Source organism: Clarias gariepinus, chromosome 24 (genome assembly GCF_024256425.1).
Source record: "Clarias gariepinus isolate MV-2021 ecotype Netherlands chromosome 24, CGAR_prim_01v2, whole genome shotgun sequence".
In the NCBI taxonomy this organism is placed as follows: domain Eukaryota; kingdom Metazoa; phylum Chordata; class Actinopteri; order Siluriformes; family Clariidae; genus Clarias; species Clarias gariepinus.
In genome coordinates this window covers 2,507,852-2,525,959 of record NC_071123.1, presented here as the reverse complement: position 1 = coordinate 2,525,959, position 18,108 = coordinate 2,507,852, and the positions used below count along the sequence as shown (strand labels likewise).

Here is an 18,108-nt window from a genome sequence, read left to right as displayed (position 1 = left end):
AAGGTCTGGAGTGGCAGAGAAGTATGTTAGAGTGGTGCAGGACATGTACTGTATGAGAGCTGTAAGACAGTAGTGAGATGTGCTGTAGGTGTGACAGAACAAAGTGGAGATGGGTCTGCATCAAGGATCGGCTCTAAGCCCCTTTTTGTTTGCTCTTGTGATGGACAGGATGACAGATGAGGTAAGACAGGAGTCTCCATGGACTATGATATTTGCAGATAACATTGTGCTTTGTAGCGAGAGCAGGAAACAGGTGGAGGAAAATTTGGAGAGGTGGAGGTATGCTCTGGAAAGCAGAGGAATGAAGGTTAGCCGCAGCAAGACAGAATACATGTGTGTAAATGAGAGGGACTCAAGAGGATCGGTGAGGCTACAGGGAGCAGAGGTAAAGAAGGTTCAGGATTTTAAGTACTTAGGGTCAACTGAGCAACGGAGAGTGCAGAGCAACGGAGAGTGTTCAAAGGAGGTGAAGAGGCGGGTACAGGCAGGTTGGAATGGGTGGAGAAAAGTGTCAGGTGTGTTATGTGATAAAAGAGTATCAGCGAGAATGAAAGGAAAGGTGTACAGGACAGTGGTGAGACCAGCAATGCTCTACGGCTTAGAGACAGTGGCTGAAGATGTTGAGGTTCTCTTTGGGAGTGACAAGGATGGATAGGATCAAGAATGAGTTTATCAGAGGGACAACCCACGTTAGATGTTTTGGAGATAAAGTCAAAGAGGCCAGATTAAGGTGGTTTGGACATGTTTAGAGGAGAGATTGTGAATATATCGGTAGAAGGATGCTGAGGTTTGAACTGCCAGGCAGGAGGTCTAGAGGAAGACCAAAGAGGAGATTTATAGATGCAGTGAGAGAGGACATGAAGTTAGTTGGTGTGAGAGAAGAGGATGCAGAGGATAGGGTTAGATGGAGGCAGATGATTCGCTGTGGCGACCCCTGAAAGGGAACAGCCGAAAGACAAAGAAGAAGATTTAGAGAAAAGTATTAGTTTCCCTAATGTATTTTGAATAATATGAGGGGGTGTTGAAGCCAAACTAGGGACTTGTGATCAAATTGCTTGAAATTTTTGTAAATGTCAATCGCTTTTACGTGAATATAGTGATGAGACACTTAGCAGCAGTAATTTAAATGCTGCAGACATTTTAAAGAAATTACATCCGTAATTTCAGCAGGTGGAACCCCTGATCCTTGAATACTGACTTCCTTTTGCACCAACTTGCCTCCGTAAAAGCACTTTAAATTTCATTACATTAAATACATCGGTTTCCTCAGGGTTACCCCAACACATGGTGTAATTGATTGGCCCTTTTTATTATTTTTTTTATTTTTGCTGTTCCCTCCCACTTGGGCGCTAGCTTAGCAGAGAATTTTTGCGACGCAAAAGAGAGTGGGTGAGTCTTCATCCAAACCAGTTCGCCCAGCTGAAAGTGCGCATCTTTTTTACGGGGATTGTAGTATCTGGCTTGTTTAGCTCTATGTATCTTCACCCGGTGTTTCACCTCCTCTGCGATGGTCTTTCCAGTAGTGTATAAGCTGCGTGGTCAGGTGTTGGTGGTTTGTTAATGTGCCTTTCCAGTGGTCCTTTCAGTTACTGGCCTAGCATGAGCTCCACTGGTGTTTTCTTCATTGTTTCCTGTTGAGCTGAGTTGATGGCGAAGTGGAGCTCGGGTAACCACTGGTCCCAGTTTTGGTAATAATTCTCAATGTAGGATGCTGTCATGGTTTTTAGTTTATCCGTTCTGTCAGATTGGTTTGTGGGTGGTAGCTCGTGGTCAGCTTCTGTACTCTTCCCCAGGTTTGGCAGAGTTTAGCCAGTAGCTGGGACATGACCTGTGGACCTCAGTGGGAAATTAGGTATTTGGGTGCACCCGATCTGGTAAAGATTTCCTCCCGTAGAATTTTTACAAGTTTCTGGGTCTTTACAGCCTTTAGGGAAAACATTTCCACCCACTTGGTAAAATAATCTACTACCACTATCAGGTAAGCGTTTTGCCTTTTACTCAGGGGAAAGGGAACCATGATGTTCAATACCACTGCATGTCCATGTTCTGGGACCTCCATGCTTTGTAACAGCTGTTTTCCAGCTTGTACCTTTGGCAAACGTTACAAGTCTTCACGTACTGCCATACTGTACATCCTTGCGCACAGTCAGCACCCAAGCCACCTCTATAATCTCAGCAAGGTTTTTAGTGGCCCTAGGTGTCCACCTTAGGGATTGTCATGAAAGTAGTGGAGAAAGCTTTGGGTTAATAACTGGGGGACAACCAGCTGAATTATTTTATTTTTATTTGTTTTACTTGGTCCCTGTGATATAACACCCCCTGGTGGTGTTTAAAGGAGATCCTTTGATCTAGTGCGTTTCTTGGTTGGTCTCCTGTGAGCAGCTGTGAGATGGTAGGGTCCTTCTGTTGTGATTTCATACAGATCGCAGGGTAAGTCAAAGGACCACTTGATGGTCATGATGGCCAAACATGGAGCGGGGCTCACTTTTAGTGGCGGGGGCGCTCAGAAGAGGACATTCAGGCGCGGGTTTAAGGAGCCTTTTCTGTGATGAACTGTAAAGACGAACTGTTGTAACCTTGGGGTCCACTGGGTGAGGCAAGAGCTGGTTTTAGGGCAGTTAAAAGCCATAAAGACGTCAAAATCCTGGCCGTCCAGGTAGTGCCTTCGTTTTGCTACTTCCCATACGTAGATACGTAGACTACTCATTCTCCTTAGGCTGAGTTATGGGTGAGGATGGCTCCTAGACCCACTTTGCTGGTGTCCGTGTGCAGTTGAAACGGCTGTTTGAGATTGGGTTGGACTAGTATAGATGGGTTCGGAAGGGCTTGCTTTATGGTGTCTATGCTGTCTTGGCACTTTGCGGTCCATTCCTTTTTGTAAAGTGTTCTACATTGGTTTGTCTTTTGAGAGCCACAGACCACAGGAATAAAATTTTCCAGAAATAAAAAAAAAATAAAAAAATAAAATGCACAATATGTCATTCTGGGATCCCAGTTCATGCCAAAATAAGCATAATTGTTAATTACACTTAATTAACACTTTAATAAAAAAAAAATATCTAAAGGCAAGAAACTGGTCAAACAAAAGACGTTCAGTCTTGTTTGGATTGCACAAAATTATCTGTAATTGTAAACAAATAATAAAAAAGACATTTGTCATTCTTTAACAAATATTAAATTATCATAATTTTCATATTGTTTTAACTTGTCTTTTAAATGTTTAAATGTTTTTAACTGTTTAATATGGACTGTTTTATTTATTTAAACTTGTATGAATAGATAACTTGTCTTTATTTATGATGATTATGATTGGGTATTTATAAATACGCCTAGTCATAAAAATGCCATTGAATGCCAGATTTAATACTCAAATGAACACACCTAGACAAGGCACAGCATATTTTAAAATGTACTTGTTTTGAATAAATATTCAGATGTATAATATTTCACTATTTAGTGTAGCAGTTAAATTTAAAAATGGCCTGTTTGACTGGTATACGGTTTTAAAGTTCTGCCCAATCCATGCATCAATCTTTTCATCTAGGGCCTTAACGAGAGTGTAATATAAAATATATAGCTAGGCTGAGAATCTCAAATACATTCTCAATGCATTGTAGAAATTCTACCTGCAGTATACCCGAGATGTACCCAAGCAATAAACACTTCATATTCCTAATGTGCACATGAATAAAATCAGAAGGCCTTGTTGCCTGGGAGACTAAAGCGGGGGCCAATCAGGCGCAGATCTATTAAAGGTAACTGTTCTCCCTGGGGTCTTAAATTCTCCGATTTATATTGTTCTGACGAGGGGAACAAGTGGCTCTGTGTGAATCACCTCGGGTTAATGCAGGATCAATAAAGTAAGTGCAAACAAATACAAGCAATAAAGAAGTTCCAAAGTCACAAACTAAAGCTTTATGTATAGTTTTAGTCCTCAAATACAGTAAATGACGAATATTGATTGGCTATTAAATTAATAGTCCTACCATGGATGTAAATATGGGAATAAATAAAACGATCACCTTTGGCCTCCATGGTCCCTAGAACTACAAAGGTTCCTAGATGGATACTTAATTAATAACTTATAGGAGTTACTGAAAAAGAACATTACACTTAAAAATTAACATTCTGATGAAACATCTGCACCCAATTTAATGAGTTAATTTGCCAAGTCATTTTAATAAACTTTTTAAGAGAAGCAAAGTACAATCCAAGTTCAGATTAATAGTTTATTTTAAACTACTTGGGCTCATGGGCTTTTTGGCAGTCCCCAACATACAGATTTACTAGATATATACTAGATTTGATGTGACAACAAATATATTATCAGTAAAGAATATTCACCTAAATCTTTTGTTAATCAGGTGACTTTGACTTCTTTAGCTGCCTAGTGGTAATCCTGTCAAATAGGCTTGTGTTAGCGAACTGGCTAGCAATGAAGGCTTTCAAATGTATGAACATCTCTTAAATTCAAGAAGTCTCAATCTAATCTGCTTAGTGTCAATTTCTGTCAGTAGGGCATCATGTTTGCTAGCTGTCTAACAGTAAAAACTTTTTTCGTTTCTTTTTTTTTTTTTTACATTTATTAATATGAATTAAAAGCTTTACAAATTCCTGTCAGGTTAGCTCATGTTAGCTAACTTGCATCAAGGAGCAGTGCCTTTAATTATATGACCTGAAAGTTTATACATAATTCCTTTCAGGTTTAGCCCATGTTTGCTAACTGTCTTGGATTAGCAATCATGATTGTTTACAAGTATGAATATACACTTACATTTAACTATCTGGACAGTGTTTAATCATCCAATGGTGGCTCATGGTAGCTAGCTACTGTATCTTTAAACTGAATTTTTATGTTTGGACTTAGAACATGAATATGATTCCAGTCAAAATTTCTCTCAGGTTAGCTTAGGCTAGCTGAGTCTTGTTAGCTAAAAAAAAAAGGAAACATTAAGTATATTTGTGAACGTACTGTATATTCAAAATCTGTTTGTGTTAAATCATGTTAAGTGGGCTTATTGTAGCTAGTTAGCTTTTATTTTAAACCTTTAGCATGTATTAGTAATTGGAAGTTTATCATTTTAGTGACTCGGTTCTTGATCAGAAATAAAATAAAATGTTACATTTTTAATAAACAGACCCCCCAACATGTCTACATACACAAATGTTGGCTATAGTTCCAGTAATAAAATTATTACAATACTGCTAAGGACATATTATGATAAACAGAATTAGCAGCTCAACTCTCGTATCTTCTGGTCCTAGTCATTTGTTCTTTTGAATCTACTGCACTGCATAATGTCTATGGGAGTTGCGTGACAAAAGAATGACTGATTTGGACCAAAAGACTTAAAGGTAACTACTTACTTCTGTTTTCTGTACATAACCTACGATGTTTTGCACATGCGCGCCCAGTAGTAAATAAAAGAATCACTCTCGGAGACTACTCGTTCTTCTGAGTCACGGTAAAGTCTCATTCAAAAAGAATAATTAGTTAATGAACGACCCATCACTAGCATGTATAAATGTGATCTAGAGACCTGAAAGGCTAATGTTACAAGGTAACAAATTTGGGAAAAAAATCATGGTAATACTGTATATCAAAAGCAATCAGTTGTGTTTTATGTAAAGTGGCAGTTCGAATTCTGAGAAAAATAAGTGTTGTACTAAATGTAGAACAAAATATCAAGAACATAAAGTAAGTATTAACATATTGGTGGCATGGTGGCTTACATAGTGGTTCCAGGTTCAATTCCCTCCTCTGGGTCTTTGTGCAAGAAGTTTGCATGTCCTCCCTGTGCTTGTGGGTTACCTCTGGGTACTCTGGTTTCCTCCCACAGTCCAAATACGTACAGTTTAGGCTAATTGGTGTTTTTTTTTTTTTAATTGCACATACAGTAGTGAGTGAATGCATGTGTGAAAGTTGACCAGAGGTCCCTCCACAGTTGTAAAAATTGGAATAAATACAATAGTAATCAGCTGGACTACATGTTTCTGGATATATTAAACTAGTAATGCTTTGCAATCACTTTTTACATCATCTAAAACAATGCTTAATTTGTTGTTTAGAAGCTAAAACCCTTTTCCTCTCATGCAGCAGCACATCACACACAGATGCATATTTGAGACAGCAGCTCTGCTCCTGAGTGTCGATTATCAAGCTGCAGATCGTGAACTAGAAGGAGGAGGAGAATGAGTGACAACTCACTGATGGAAGAATAGAGAGCACGAACCTCGTATCTGTCACTGAGCTGACAGTATTACAGTTAATGATGCTCATTCGAAACGCCAGAGCACGTCTCAGGCCTCTCACACACACACACACACGCAAAGACATGCACCTGATGGGCCTTTTCCTCATTTGCCCATAGCCACTTACCCAATTGGCCATCATTTTTACAGCCCAGGTGTCAATCGGGGATATCCAGAGCGAATGTATGTGCCAAGTGGGTGCAATGTCTTAGCCTGGCTAATAGCCTACTGGAGATGATGTGGTCAATTTGAGGCATGTTAACAGTTCCTATTTGGGGTTAGAGTGTCTTGGTATTAAAAGGGTTGAGCTTAGACTTTGGAGGGGAAAAAAAGGCATTATATGAGATATCTAAGGTACTGAACAGAACGTGTATATTCTACCATGGAAGGTTGTTTTTAACGGCATACAATGTAAAGTACGTATGACAAACATTTTCCATCAAAATTAATCAATAAATAAAGCAAGTAGCAAAATATTACATTAAAGACACCAAGGAGTATGTGTGTCACAAAACGTACAGGGCACGAGTGATATGAAACCCCAGGAGAAAGTTATGTAAAGTCAATCAAACTCCAGACCACAAGATTTCAAAGGTTCAACATAAACTTATTAAACAGGTATTGTGATTAAGTATCAAAGAACCACTGAGGGTTTCTAAGAGGACATTATATCATCCAGTTGACTGTGCATGCTCTTAAATATAGTTTACAGTTTCTTTCAGAAAAGGTTTTAAATGAACCTGCTATAATACAGACAATCTGATGTGCCGTTTAATGATAAGTTATATTTTGGAGTTTGTCTTTTTCTGCGGAGGACCAAGCATCACTAGTAGAATAAATTACCCAAGTATTTAGAGCACAAAATAAAAGAACATGCAGTGCAGCAAATAATTTACCCTCTTAAAAAATAAATAAATAAATAAAATAAAAGATTCATGTTGTCTAATCATTCATTCTCAGAAAAAGACTGGGTCAAAGAAATCACTAAAATCCATTAGCTACAGTAAAAAAAAAAAAAAAAAATTCTATTAAGCACTGTGAGCTTTCCTTGTAATGTGATTTCCTTTCAAACTGAGTTCCAAGCGAAACCTTCCTAATCAATAAAGCTTAAAGGAACACCCATATACTGTATCAGTACAAAACTCTTAGAAAACATGTTTCCATTTACAGTAGCATCACAAAGAGACCTTAAGTTTGTTCCTCCGGAAGAACTTTGAATGATTCAATGTAGAAGGTTTTACCTGTCAATGCAGGTTCTAAATAGGGTTCTATTGGAAGTGCACAGAACACCTCACCTAACTAAAAATCTTTTGCTGTACATTCCTATACTCTTATACTGCTCATAAATAATTAAAAAATAAGTTTGTATTTCGGAGACCAAAGAGTTATTTGATTGCCCCTTGAGGAAACACAGAATGATTGCATTTAGTGTTAATGTAACAATCTATAAATTATCACCCAAAAGTGATTTCTGATCTCTAAAAAGGTTCCAAGTAGAGGATTTCCCTTTAAGAGAGGATTTCAGGTAAAACACGTTTAAGCTACGAATCCTTATCTCTCCACAGAATAGTGTTGGTAGGTTTTTATTATTTTACTGACTTAGTTTATTTATCAAAATGAAGGAATCTTTTTTTTTTTTGTTGTTCTTTTGATCAAAAATAAAATTTAACATTTTCAGTAAACAGACCCCCTACACGTCTAAAAATGCAAAAATTTTGGCTAAAGTTCCAGTAATTAAAAAATTCCAATGCAGCTTAGGACATATGAGCAGCTCACCTCCCATATCTTCTGGTCCGAGTCGTTCGTTCTTTTGTCAAATGACTCCCATATACTCTATGCAGTGCATTACACAGGAAACAGAATTGAATGTTTTTTTTTTGTCTTTTAGTCCGAGTCATTTGTTCTTTTGAGTCTATTGCACTGATTAGCATCTATGGGAGTCTCATGACAAAGGAACAAACAATTCAGACTAGAAGATTCAAAGGTAACTACTTCTTTCTGTTTCCTGTACATAACCTACAGAGGTTTTGTGATGCCTTGAGCATACGCGCAGAGTAGAAAATGATCTAAACACTCTCTGAGACTACTCGTTCTTCTGAGTCATGTTAAAGAATGATTCGTTCAAAACGAATGAATCGTTCATGAACTGTCCATCACTACCACAGCACTTTTGGGACAACCTTAGGTCAGATTTAGAAAACAAAAGTTGTTCTAGATGGTATGAACCTTTTCTGAATCTTGTCTATTAGCATAGAACTGGGGGCACATTTGGTGTTTATCTGCTTTGTTTTGAAACACACTGGAAGCTAATGTTTAGCCTACCATTTTAGCAAATTAGTTAGCCTTGGCCAGGATGCACAGCAGCTGAGAGCACTTACCATGACAGAGATGTGAAGCAGGTGCACATGTTCGTGCAGGCCCTGTGACGGCTCTCGAGCGGTGGGCTGCGTGGCCTGAAACAGCTGCTCCGAACTGCTCATGGACACGTGGAAAAAGAGCGTCCCGTTCTCCAGCCACTGCTGCTTCCAGTGCACCTGGGAGATATCGGCACCTGTCCCCGACATTTCTGTATGGGCAAATATAGCAAAAGAGCAAGTGTAAGCTCCATGAGGTATTGATGTTAATAATCTAAAAAGAGTTTGATTTTAATAATGTTGAGACTGATTAATAAGTGTGGTGGTTTTCTCGCAGCGGCAAACAGATTAGCAGTGGAAAGCTTGTCACTTATCATTTTGAACGCTGAAAACACAGATGTGTCCTCAAATCTAAGCAATCAATTTTCATTCTTCTTTCCAGTCAGACACTTTAGAGCATATTTATATTGCAGTTTGCAAACATTTCAAGACATACAAACTGTACACAAATGATATGATTTACATGTCCGCGCTATGGAGACACTTGAGATGTTTTTTTTTTTTTTACTTTGGTTGCCAGATTATCAATAGTCAATCAAAAATCTATTAGCCGGTGAATGCGTTTTGCGAAAATAAGAGTCATCTTATACAGTGTGCCAAGGTGACACAGTTAAACGAGCTTTGAAATTGCACTGGCACCAAATACTGTAAATGAAATGGCAGACATTTATTTAATCCTGTTCAATCCAATTTCATTTCTATAGAGGTTTTAAGGACAGATTTTGATCCAAAGCGGATTAAGATGAACCTGTGTGTTTAGATTTAGATATGAAATAAGTGGTACTGATGAGAAAAGAAAAAAAAAGAAACTCTCTGGATGATGCAGGAACCAAAAGAAACTCATCACCTTCTGAAAGATACCAGATTGTGGGATTATTAAATACATGTTAGGGACACTCTTGGAAGAGATCCGCTGTTGCAGGGTTTTGTAAAGGAATGACTATGGGATCCGCAGAAGGATGAGCCAAGGATCCATTAAGAGCGCAGTGTTTTGTTGTTGTTGTTGTTTAGTTTGCCATCTTTCTTTTTGTGCTTGAATTCCATGTTTTAAGACCCAACAAATACTTCCAAAGACTAAGAGCAATAATAACTAATAATATGCTTGTGTTTTATTCAGAGCTTTTGTCATAATAATAAAAAAAAATCTGTTAAGATTTACAGTTTAATAAAATTGTACCCCATCAGCATAAAAATGCCACCATGTACGACAAGGTGCCACTCAGACCCAGCATGGTGTTTCCTTTTGTTTCTCAATTTTCTTGCTACTTTCTTGCACAGAGTGGCCTCCCATCTTGCACTGGTGAGCAGAATAGGCAAAGGGATTATAGATCATTGCAGTGTAAACTAATCAGCTATAGCATTAACACCACCACCAGAGGAAATGAATAAAAATGGTTATCAAGTATATACCATTAAATTAGTGCCAGGCTCATGTGCACGCAAGGCTCGCCTAATCCCATTGGGACCAAAAGGCAGCACATCTGGTCTGATCCTACAAGAAAGCAAATACAGTTGGTGATAAATGTCAATGCTGGCCACCAGCACACCTAGTGCACCACAGCCTACCGTACGCAGGGGCAAAGAGTCAAACGACACCAACTTGGCCTCCCAACTCCCCAGGTCTCAGTCCATGACATGCACCTGACAAACAAGCCCAATACACAGAGGTCCCACCTTACAACCCAAGGCACCCAAAGGATCAGCTGCCAACAGGCCCTGGTGCCAGACACCACAGCCATACCCAGAGGGGCCAAAGCTGCCTTGGTGCCACAAGGAGAACCCAGAACCCCAAAACATCTGATGATTTTAAAATGAAAAATAGTCTTTATGATTGAAGTTTTAGTTACGAATCTACATTATTCAAATACTGTAAGATCATCCAGTGATGCAATTGTGAGATCTGCAAATCTTCACGGTACCATGTGGATGCATGCACATCATCAAAAACCTCTAAGAAGTGCAGCATCAGGATGGATCACAAATGAACTGAAAGCACATTACTTGCTTGCTCACCACAAATCCAGTTAAAGTGGAGTTTCAACAATAAAGCTCAAACTGTGTAAACAGACTTAATTACATCAGTGGCTTCTTTATTGTAAAAGAGTCCATCGCCAGCAACCGGCAAACAATGATATAAATCAGTCAAATCAATACGAAGAAGCAATGCACATAGCCAACGTTACCAGGACCCATCAAATGTGGTTCATTATCATTATCCATGCACGAAAGATGCTGAGTTCAGTAAGCTCGACAAATCACTCCATAAAACCTATTAGTGCATTGCTGAGAACTCCGTCTTCGGCAGTGCTAGCTTCACATCAGGAACCGGCAAAAAGGTTGTGCAAGTAAATCTGCGTTAAGAGGGCTTGAGGGAGAAGGACCTTGAAGGCCAGGAACAAAGTGCACATGATCAGACTCGCAGGGAGCGCAGATAAAAGGGTGGGAAGATGGTTATCGAGGACACAGCACTGTTCTCTGATCGAACCAACCATCCAGCTGAGTTACCATGACCTTTGGGAAATGTGGCTGTGATAGTTTCAGAGATAGGGGAGTGAAAGTGAGCTGCTTAAGAGGAAATATATATATATATATATATATATATATATATATATATATATATATAATAGAAGTGATTTTGTATCAGTACAAACCCAAGAATCTTTCATGGTGCTAGATAGACCCCTTATTTTTCTAAAAGAAAACGAACTAGCTATAGCAAGGTGTCCTTTAAATACTTTGGTTAAATACTATTTGGTTTGGCACCTTAATATTTCTTTTTAAAACCCTACAACATTTTTTTCCTTCTTAAAAAGTTTCCCCTGAATATTTTAATTAGGTTGTCCTAAGTTCTAGGATTCTAAACAGAACCCCAGTAAGACTGAACTATCACATAATACGACTCTCGTAGGTAAAAAGTCTAACGGGAAATCTTGATTAATTGGTTTCTCTCCTTTATACGTAGGTCCTTTTAAATTTCTTTGTAGAATCTTATAACAAATGGCTTCCTTTCCAGAAAATGTAGCAATTAGAAAGCCAGAACTTTTTAACATCAAAGTGGAATATCTGAAGTTACATAGACTATAAAGTCCTACTGTAAATAAAAGATACTACCAGATGCTCTTAAAAGGGCTTTCAGAGAGGTCAGGGTTCTACATGGAACACCATCATTGAGGAAACCATAAAAGTAAAGGATTTTACATAGAGTGGTTCTACTATCTAATGGTTAGTCTAATATTTGTTACAGAGTCTTAAGATTACTCTCTAAACAAATGAGCTTTCCAATTATTTTTTAAGAGTTTGTTAGATGCTTAAGGTTTGTGCTTTAACCCCTAGCTATAAAATTCTACAAAGACTTTGGGTACTAGATACAAGATTTCATTTCAATCCTTACAATATTAAGTCCTTTAAATTCCCTCTGATTCTCATGCGCTAAAAAAGGGTGGATTAGCAGCTAACCACCACAGCTTTAGTGTTTAATTTTTTTTTATCACTGACCATTGAAGACGTCATTGTTAATAAAAAAAAAAATCTTTTGAAAATATATATAAAATAAATTTGTTGCTAGATTAAAAAAAAGAAAAAAACGTCTTTTAATTAACCACTTATTTTGTTCATCAAGAGTGCGGTTTAAAAAGCCTCACAACAGGTGGGAAACACCACATAATGTGCTAAACATAAGTAGATTAAAAAAGGTGGATTTCTTTTTTTTTTTTTTTGCGTTCCTCTGCACTCAGATTGGCCAGAAAAATGCACTTCCGCAAAGGGATGTTCAGGGTCAGTTCATTTAAATCTATAAAAACAAAAACGGCGTGTTTGGAAAAGGAGTGAAGCAGAAAGAAAATCAAGCAGCCAGACTGTAGGATTGTTTGAGCTGGAAACATCATTACACAATTTGGAAAGTCTTATGCAGACTTCTTCAAAAAGAAGTATAATTGGTGAGCTCTAAATGATCTTTTCTTGCCATGTTGCTGATGTTAAACAAAACCAAACGAAACAAAAAAATCTTTGCATACCTAAATAGGATGCTATATACTGTAAGTAGGAAGTTTAATCTTTTGTTTCTTTACTGTTATTTGCACTGAATCACATCACATCACATGTTAACAGAATGCTTTAGTGAGGAAAAAAATAAAACAAGTATCAAAGTCAACCTCTGTTTTCCGACTGCTTTAACAGGTTGCTCTTCAGCTGCGGTGTGTTTTAATAAATGGATTTCTCTCAGGCGTTCATAAGTCTCTAAATATAAATCTATAACGGAGATGCTGAGCGATGGCTCTTTTATTTTTAAAGTTCGAAACAGCAGATGTGTGTGCATGTGTGCGCGCACGTGTGTGTGTGTTTGTGTGTGTGTGTGTGTGTGCGTGAATCATCCAAATAAATGTTTTGCCATCATTTGAAGTAAAGACTGAGGTGTATGTTTAATTCAATTTGAGCACGATGACAAAATTCAACATTTAATTAAATTTTATATTATGATTATAAAGTAGTGAAATAATCATTTTAGGTTATATGTTACAGTGGTTTATTTAAAAATTAATCTTTAAAAATAAAAATCTTTAATTAACTTATATTTAATTATGCTGTCCATAAACCTTTTTTGTTCCATCTTACTTTAAATATTAAAAGAATAATATGTACAGTAGAGTGTGTTAAATTCATCTTAACTTAATTGTTATTCAAGCATTAAAATTACATTTAGACATTTGGCAAAAGATCTTATTTAGACTGACTTACAAGTGCTTTGAAGTTTCTGTTATTTGGATCCTTACACTGGTTAATAACTAACTACAGTAACTACTATAACCTTAAATTTACTTTATTTAAATATAAAAAAAACCTGTTTGCATGATAGATAGATAGATAGATAGATAGATGGATAGATGAAAGCTTAAAGCAAAGATGATTAAAGCAAGAAAGAAGAAAAAAAAGAAAGAAGCAGCGTTTAAGGAAGGTAAACAGAATTACCAGAATGAAATAAAAAATAAACATTTTGAGAGTAAACATCAAGAAATAATTAAAAAGAAAAATAATTAGTTGAAAGAAATAAATTTAAAAAATAAACATTTTTAGAAAGAAAGAAAGAAAGAATAAGCAAAACAGTAAATATTAATAAAGCAAAAAAGAAAGTTATGATTACAAATATTAATTTAAAAATCAAGAAAAGGGAAAGAATTACATTAAGAATCTTTTAAGTAAACATCAAGAAATAAGGACAGGAAAAAGAAAGATGAAATAGCGAAAACAGACAGAAAATAGACGTTGAGCCTGAACACTTTTCTATGTTTCTAAGTATAATTTTGACTCACTTCTTTTGCTCTTAATTAAATACAACTTTATAATAACTTTTAAGTTGAAGTATAATATTTCTGTGCATTTAAACCACTTTGCTGACTTTAAGGCATTGTGTTGTGGGGTTGGGTGGAGAGAGAGAGAGAGAGAGAGAGAGAGAAAGTGCGCTGACATTTACCGTAAAGTACAAAATAATCAAAATAAAAGATAAACAGAGTATTTATTGTCTAACAGAGCGGTGCGAGATGCCTGGAACACGACTTCCAGGGACAGAGGAACAAATAAGATCATACCGCAGAGGCAGCAGAGCAAACCTGAGCAAATCTCCAGTAGGAGAAGTCAGGATTAGATTAAATATGAACTATAGCCGAGACACTAAATCCCATCGGAATGGAGAACGCTCCTGGACGTTTATAAAGTTAAAGCTGGTACAGACGCTAAAGTTGAAGCGGGTTCAGATGCTTACTCAATTCCTCTTATTGCACCACTTGTGCTATTTTACTTTAGATGTACTGTGTACACCAGAATATTCTTTTTTTAATAATAAAAATGTTGCATTTGGTTAAAACTGATTTAACACTGTAACTACTCTATACAATACAAACTGTAGTTCCTTAAGTTTCTACTCATTATTATGATTAGTTTTTTAACATTACATTCTGTTCATGTTTGTTCACTTAGACTACAGCAATTTGCCTGTTGTTACAATATTTTATTTTAACAAGCGGCACATAATACTTTTTATTCTTTTAATAGTTACAAAGACACACATGGGAAATTTGGAAAAGCCAATTAGTCAAATCTGCATGTGTTTCGGGAGGAAACCCACCCAGAACAGGAACCGAGTCAAGAGTCGAACCCTGGAGCTGTGAGGCAGCAGTGCTAACCGCTACACCACCATGCTGCCCCATTATCATATTTATCACTCACATTATGATCTGATCAGTCAGAGCTGTGGTTATATAAACATTTACCCACCGTAACCAATCAGATTAAAGAATTCAGCAGCACCGCAGTGTAAAGCTAAATAGATAAAACTTCTACTGCCTAAAAATTAAGAATAGAAAATCCTGTGAAAATTGCAGTATATCTAAAGATGTCCTTTTGTGAATCCAGTGCTAACATTTTCAAGGACATAATGGGATGTATGCATGAGTACGGAGCCACACTGTGCTGTAGGCTTCCACACAATGAAAGTATTCACTCCAATTTATTTTTAAAATGTAGTTTCCAGGCAGCAAGCCAAAACTACGAAGGCGTTTCAGATAAAATTAGGATGAATCTCAGCTCTGGCACAAAGTTAAATTCATCAGAATAAATCACATAAACCAGGGCTGGGTTAAAACATAACTGCAATGAGATTGCTCATAAGTTTTAATTAGCTAATTTACAGGCTTTATTCAAGTTCTCGTCTAAACACCCACCAAAGATTTAATTACGTTTTAGCCTAGTAAAATAAGAAAATAAGCACAAGAAAAATCAGAGCCGGTATTTCTTACTATATTCACAAAAAAAAAAAAAAAAAAAAAGTCTTTACAGTAAAAAAAAAAATTCCTACTAATATAATGTTTTTCTAAAATCTTGGGAAAAATCTTGCATAGTTTAAAAAGCAACCAATCAAAATGTAGGTTTACTGGTCCCTCCCACTAATACATTAAATCTATAGAAGCATGATTGGACAAGGTACAGAACAGAACAACTGTTGAGCTAGTCTACTAGAATCGGTTATAGCGTTTACCTGATTATTATAATTAATTATAAAGAGAACCATAGCTTATAATTAAGCATAAGAATGGTCTGGTTACATTATGTATCAGAAGCACTACTTAGCACCATCTTAACATTTTTTAGAGCATAACTATAAAGTTAGGCATTATGTTAGAAGATGCTTTTAAGTGAGTGCATTATAAATATTGGTTTTATAGAGTACAGTATGTGTTCTGATTATAATAAATGCAAATATACTGTAAATATTTTTGTAGTTTTTTCCCTCTGTACATGAAGTAATAAAAAAAGCAATAAAGATTTGATAGACTTTCACATTCCCTTTTTACACACTTTAAAGTAATTGGACAACTGACTACGGAACAACTTGATGGCCTGTTCTTTTATTTTCTCTTGACAAAAGAAAGAGATTAAAGAGCTCGAGTTGCTGAAATTGCAGTTAGTAATTGTAGCTACACAGGAACTCTTAATAAACTTTAGGAGTGGCTCGGTGAAAAATTCGTTAGGTTCTTTAACAGAAGGAATCCATTGGTGAGCTCAGTGACACCAAAAGGTTTTGAAGACCACTGATGACATCTAATGAAAGGATGATCCCAATTCTTTCCTTGGTAAAAGAAAACCCTTTAAAACAAGCTAAGAACACCAGTGTGGAGGCAGGAGTATACAGTAAGTGGTGAAGTCTACAATCGAGAGATCTCTTTAAGAATGTGAAGTAAATTAGCTGAAGATGCAAATCTCTGAATTCTCAAGGTTTGAACAACCAAACCAGAACCTGGGAGATATACAGTTAAACCTTGTACTGTGAGCATAATTTGTTCCAGAAGTGTGCTTGTATATCAAAGCAATTTTCCCCACAGGAAATAATGTACATTCAGACGATTCGTTCCACAACTCAAACATATTCATATACAAATAATTAATAGAAAATATGAAATATAAATAAAACAAATTAACCTGCACTTTACCTTTGAAAACTGTAGTAACGCAGAGCCGACAGTTCTCTTACTTTATTGACAATAACAGAAAGGCATGAAATAGTTGCAACAAAAACTAGTTTGTCATTATGCTCCCTGCTTCATGTATTCAACTGCTTGTACTCCACTTTTTTTTAACATGCAAATCTTTACTATCACTTACTCCTTCCATCTAACAGATAGGTAAATAATAAACCCACTTTACTATGAAAATAATCTTAGCTGCAGTAATTAAGACCAAGGAGAGGAGAGGAGGTGGGGTGGGGGGGGGCTGCTGTGTAGGACACACACCCACCCTGTGTATATATATACTGTATATATATATATATATATATATATATATATATATATATATATGTGTTATATATATATATATATATATATATATATATATATATATAAAAACACATACATACATACACACACTGAAGGCAAAACTGAAATAACCGAAAGTAAGCAGCGATCAATTAAGGCTGCAGTAAAACAAAGAAAAAGCAGCTCAATGAAGAAAATGCAACATTTGGTGACCTCAAAAGAGCTCCAGACTTCATGCAATAAAATTAGCCTAATGTTTATGATTGTTAGTTTGTCCGATTACTTTTGAGCCCGTTATGGCAATATACTGTATATTTTCTGGTAACGCGTTTGTTTTCTGTCATAGTAAGAAGGATAAGCTTGTGTTAAAATTATAAACTATAGATCATTTCGGCTTTTGGAATATTACAGGAAATGATTGGAACCTGAATAGACTTCCATAAGCTTTTCATGCTGACACAGTAAGAAAGATGAAATAAAATAAATAAAGCATAAGCTCAGAAAATGAAGTATAACTTTAATCCTGTGTCGTAGCTGCTGATAAACAGATGGGCAGATTGATGTACGTAGAAACTGGTATTTAGATCAGATTAAGCGCCTAATCTCGGAAACGCCACCAAGGGATTGGAAAACAGTATTAATTTCACCTTCACAACGTCCTCCATCACATCCTCAAGAGGAGCATGATGTACAGGTAGATCCATACTGTGTAAACTTTAATAGATTCATACTGTGCACATCCTTTACAAAACCATCTGTCTCACTGGTCTCGTCAGCATCTTCCTGTTTACATGTCTTGCGTGTAAAAGGATGAGGAACTTGATATTCCGTGGTATTCTCTGTCCCCTGAGCCGGTCCGCCTGCCGAGATGTCCCTGGGCATCCGGCCAGATGTTAGTGAGGGTACATTGTCTCTGCTGTTTGTAATTCATTATCAGCGTGCCATCGACCACTTAGCAATGTTCTGTCCCATTGACCCGGACTCGATCTGAAGCGTTTATTATACGATGTAATTTAAAATATATTATCTGCAACACAGTTTAAAGATATTTATACACATTTTCAGTAATAACAGGTCAGAAGGTCTTCATTATTATTTTTTTCTAGACGACACAGCGACTTGTGGCATTAAACTCGACA

The 18,108-nt window shown here is 36.7% G+C and overlaps 1 protein-coding gene across 2 annotated transcripts in view; it reads right to left on the bottom strand.

The window, feature by feature from the left end:
* The window catches only part of LOC128511888 (astrotactin-2-like), a 434,725-nt gene that overhangs the window by 330,886 nt on the left and 85,731 nt on the right, over positions 1-18,108 (bottom strand). For both annotated transcript variants that reach the window (XM_053484912.1, XM_053484914.1), the window contains exon 2: positions 8,631-8,818. In XM_053484912.1, coding sequence (XP_053340887.1) covers positions 8,631-8,818 — 188 coding nt within the window. The remainder of the gene's footprint in view (positions 1-8,630; positions 8,819-18,108) is intronic.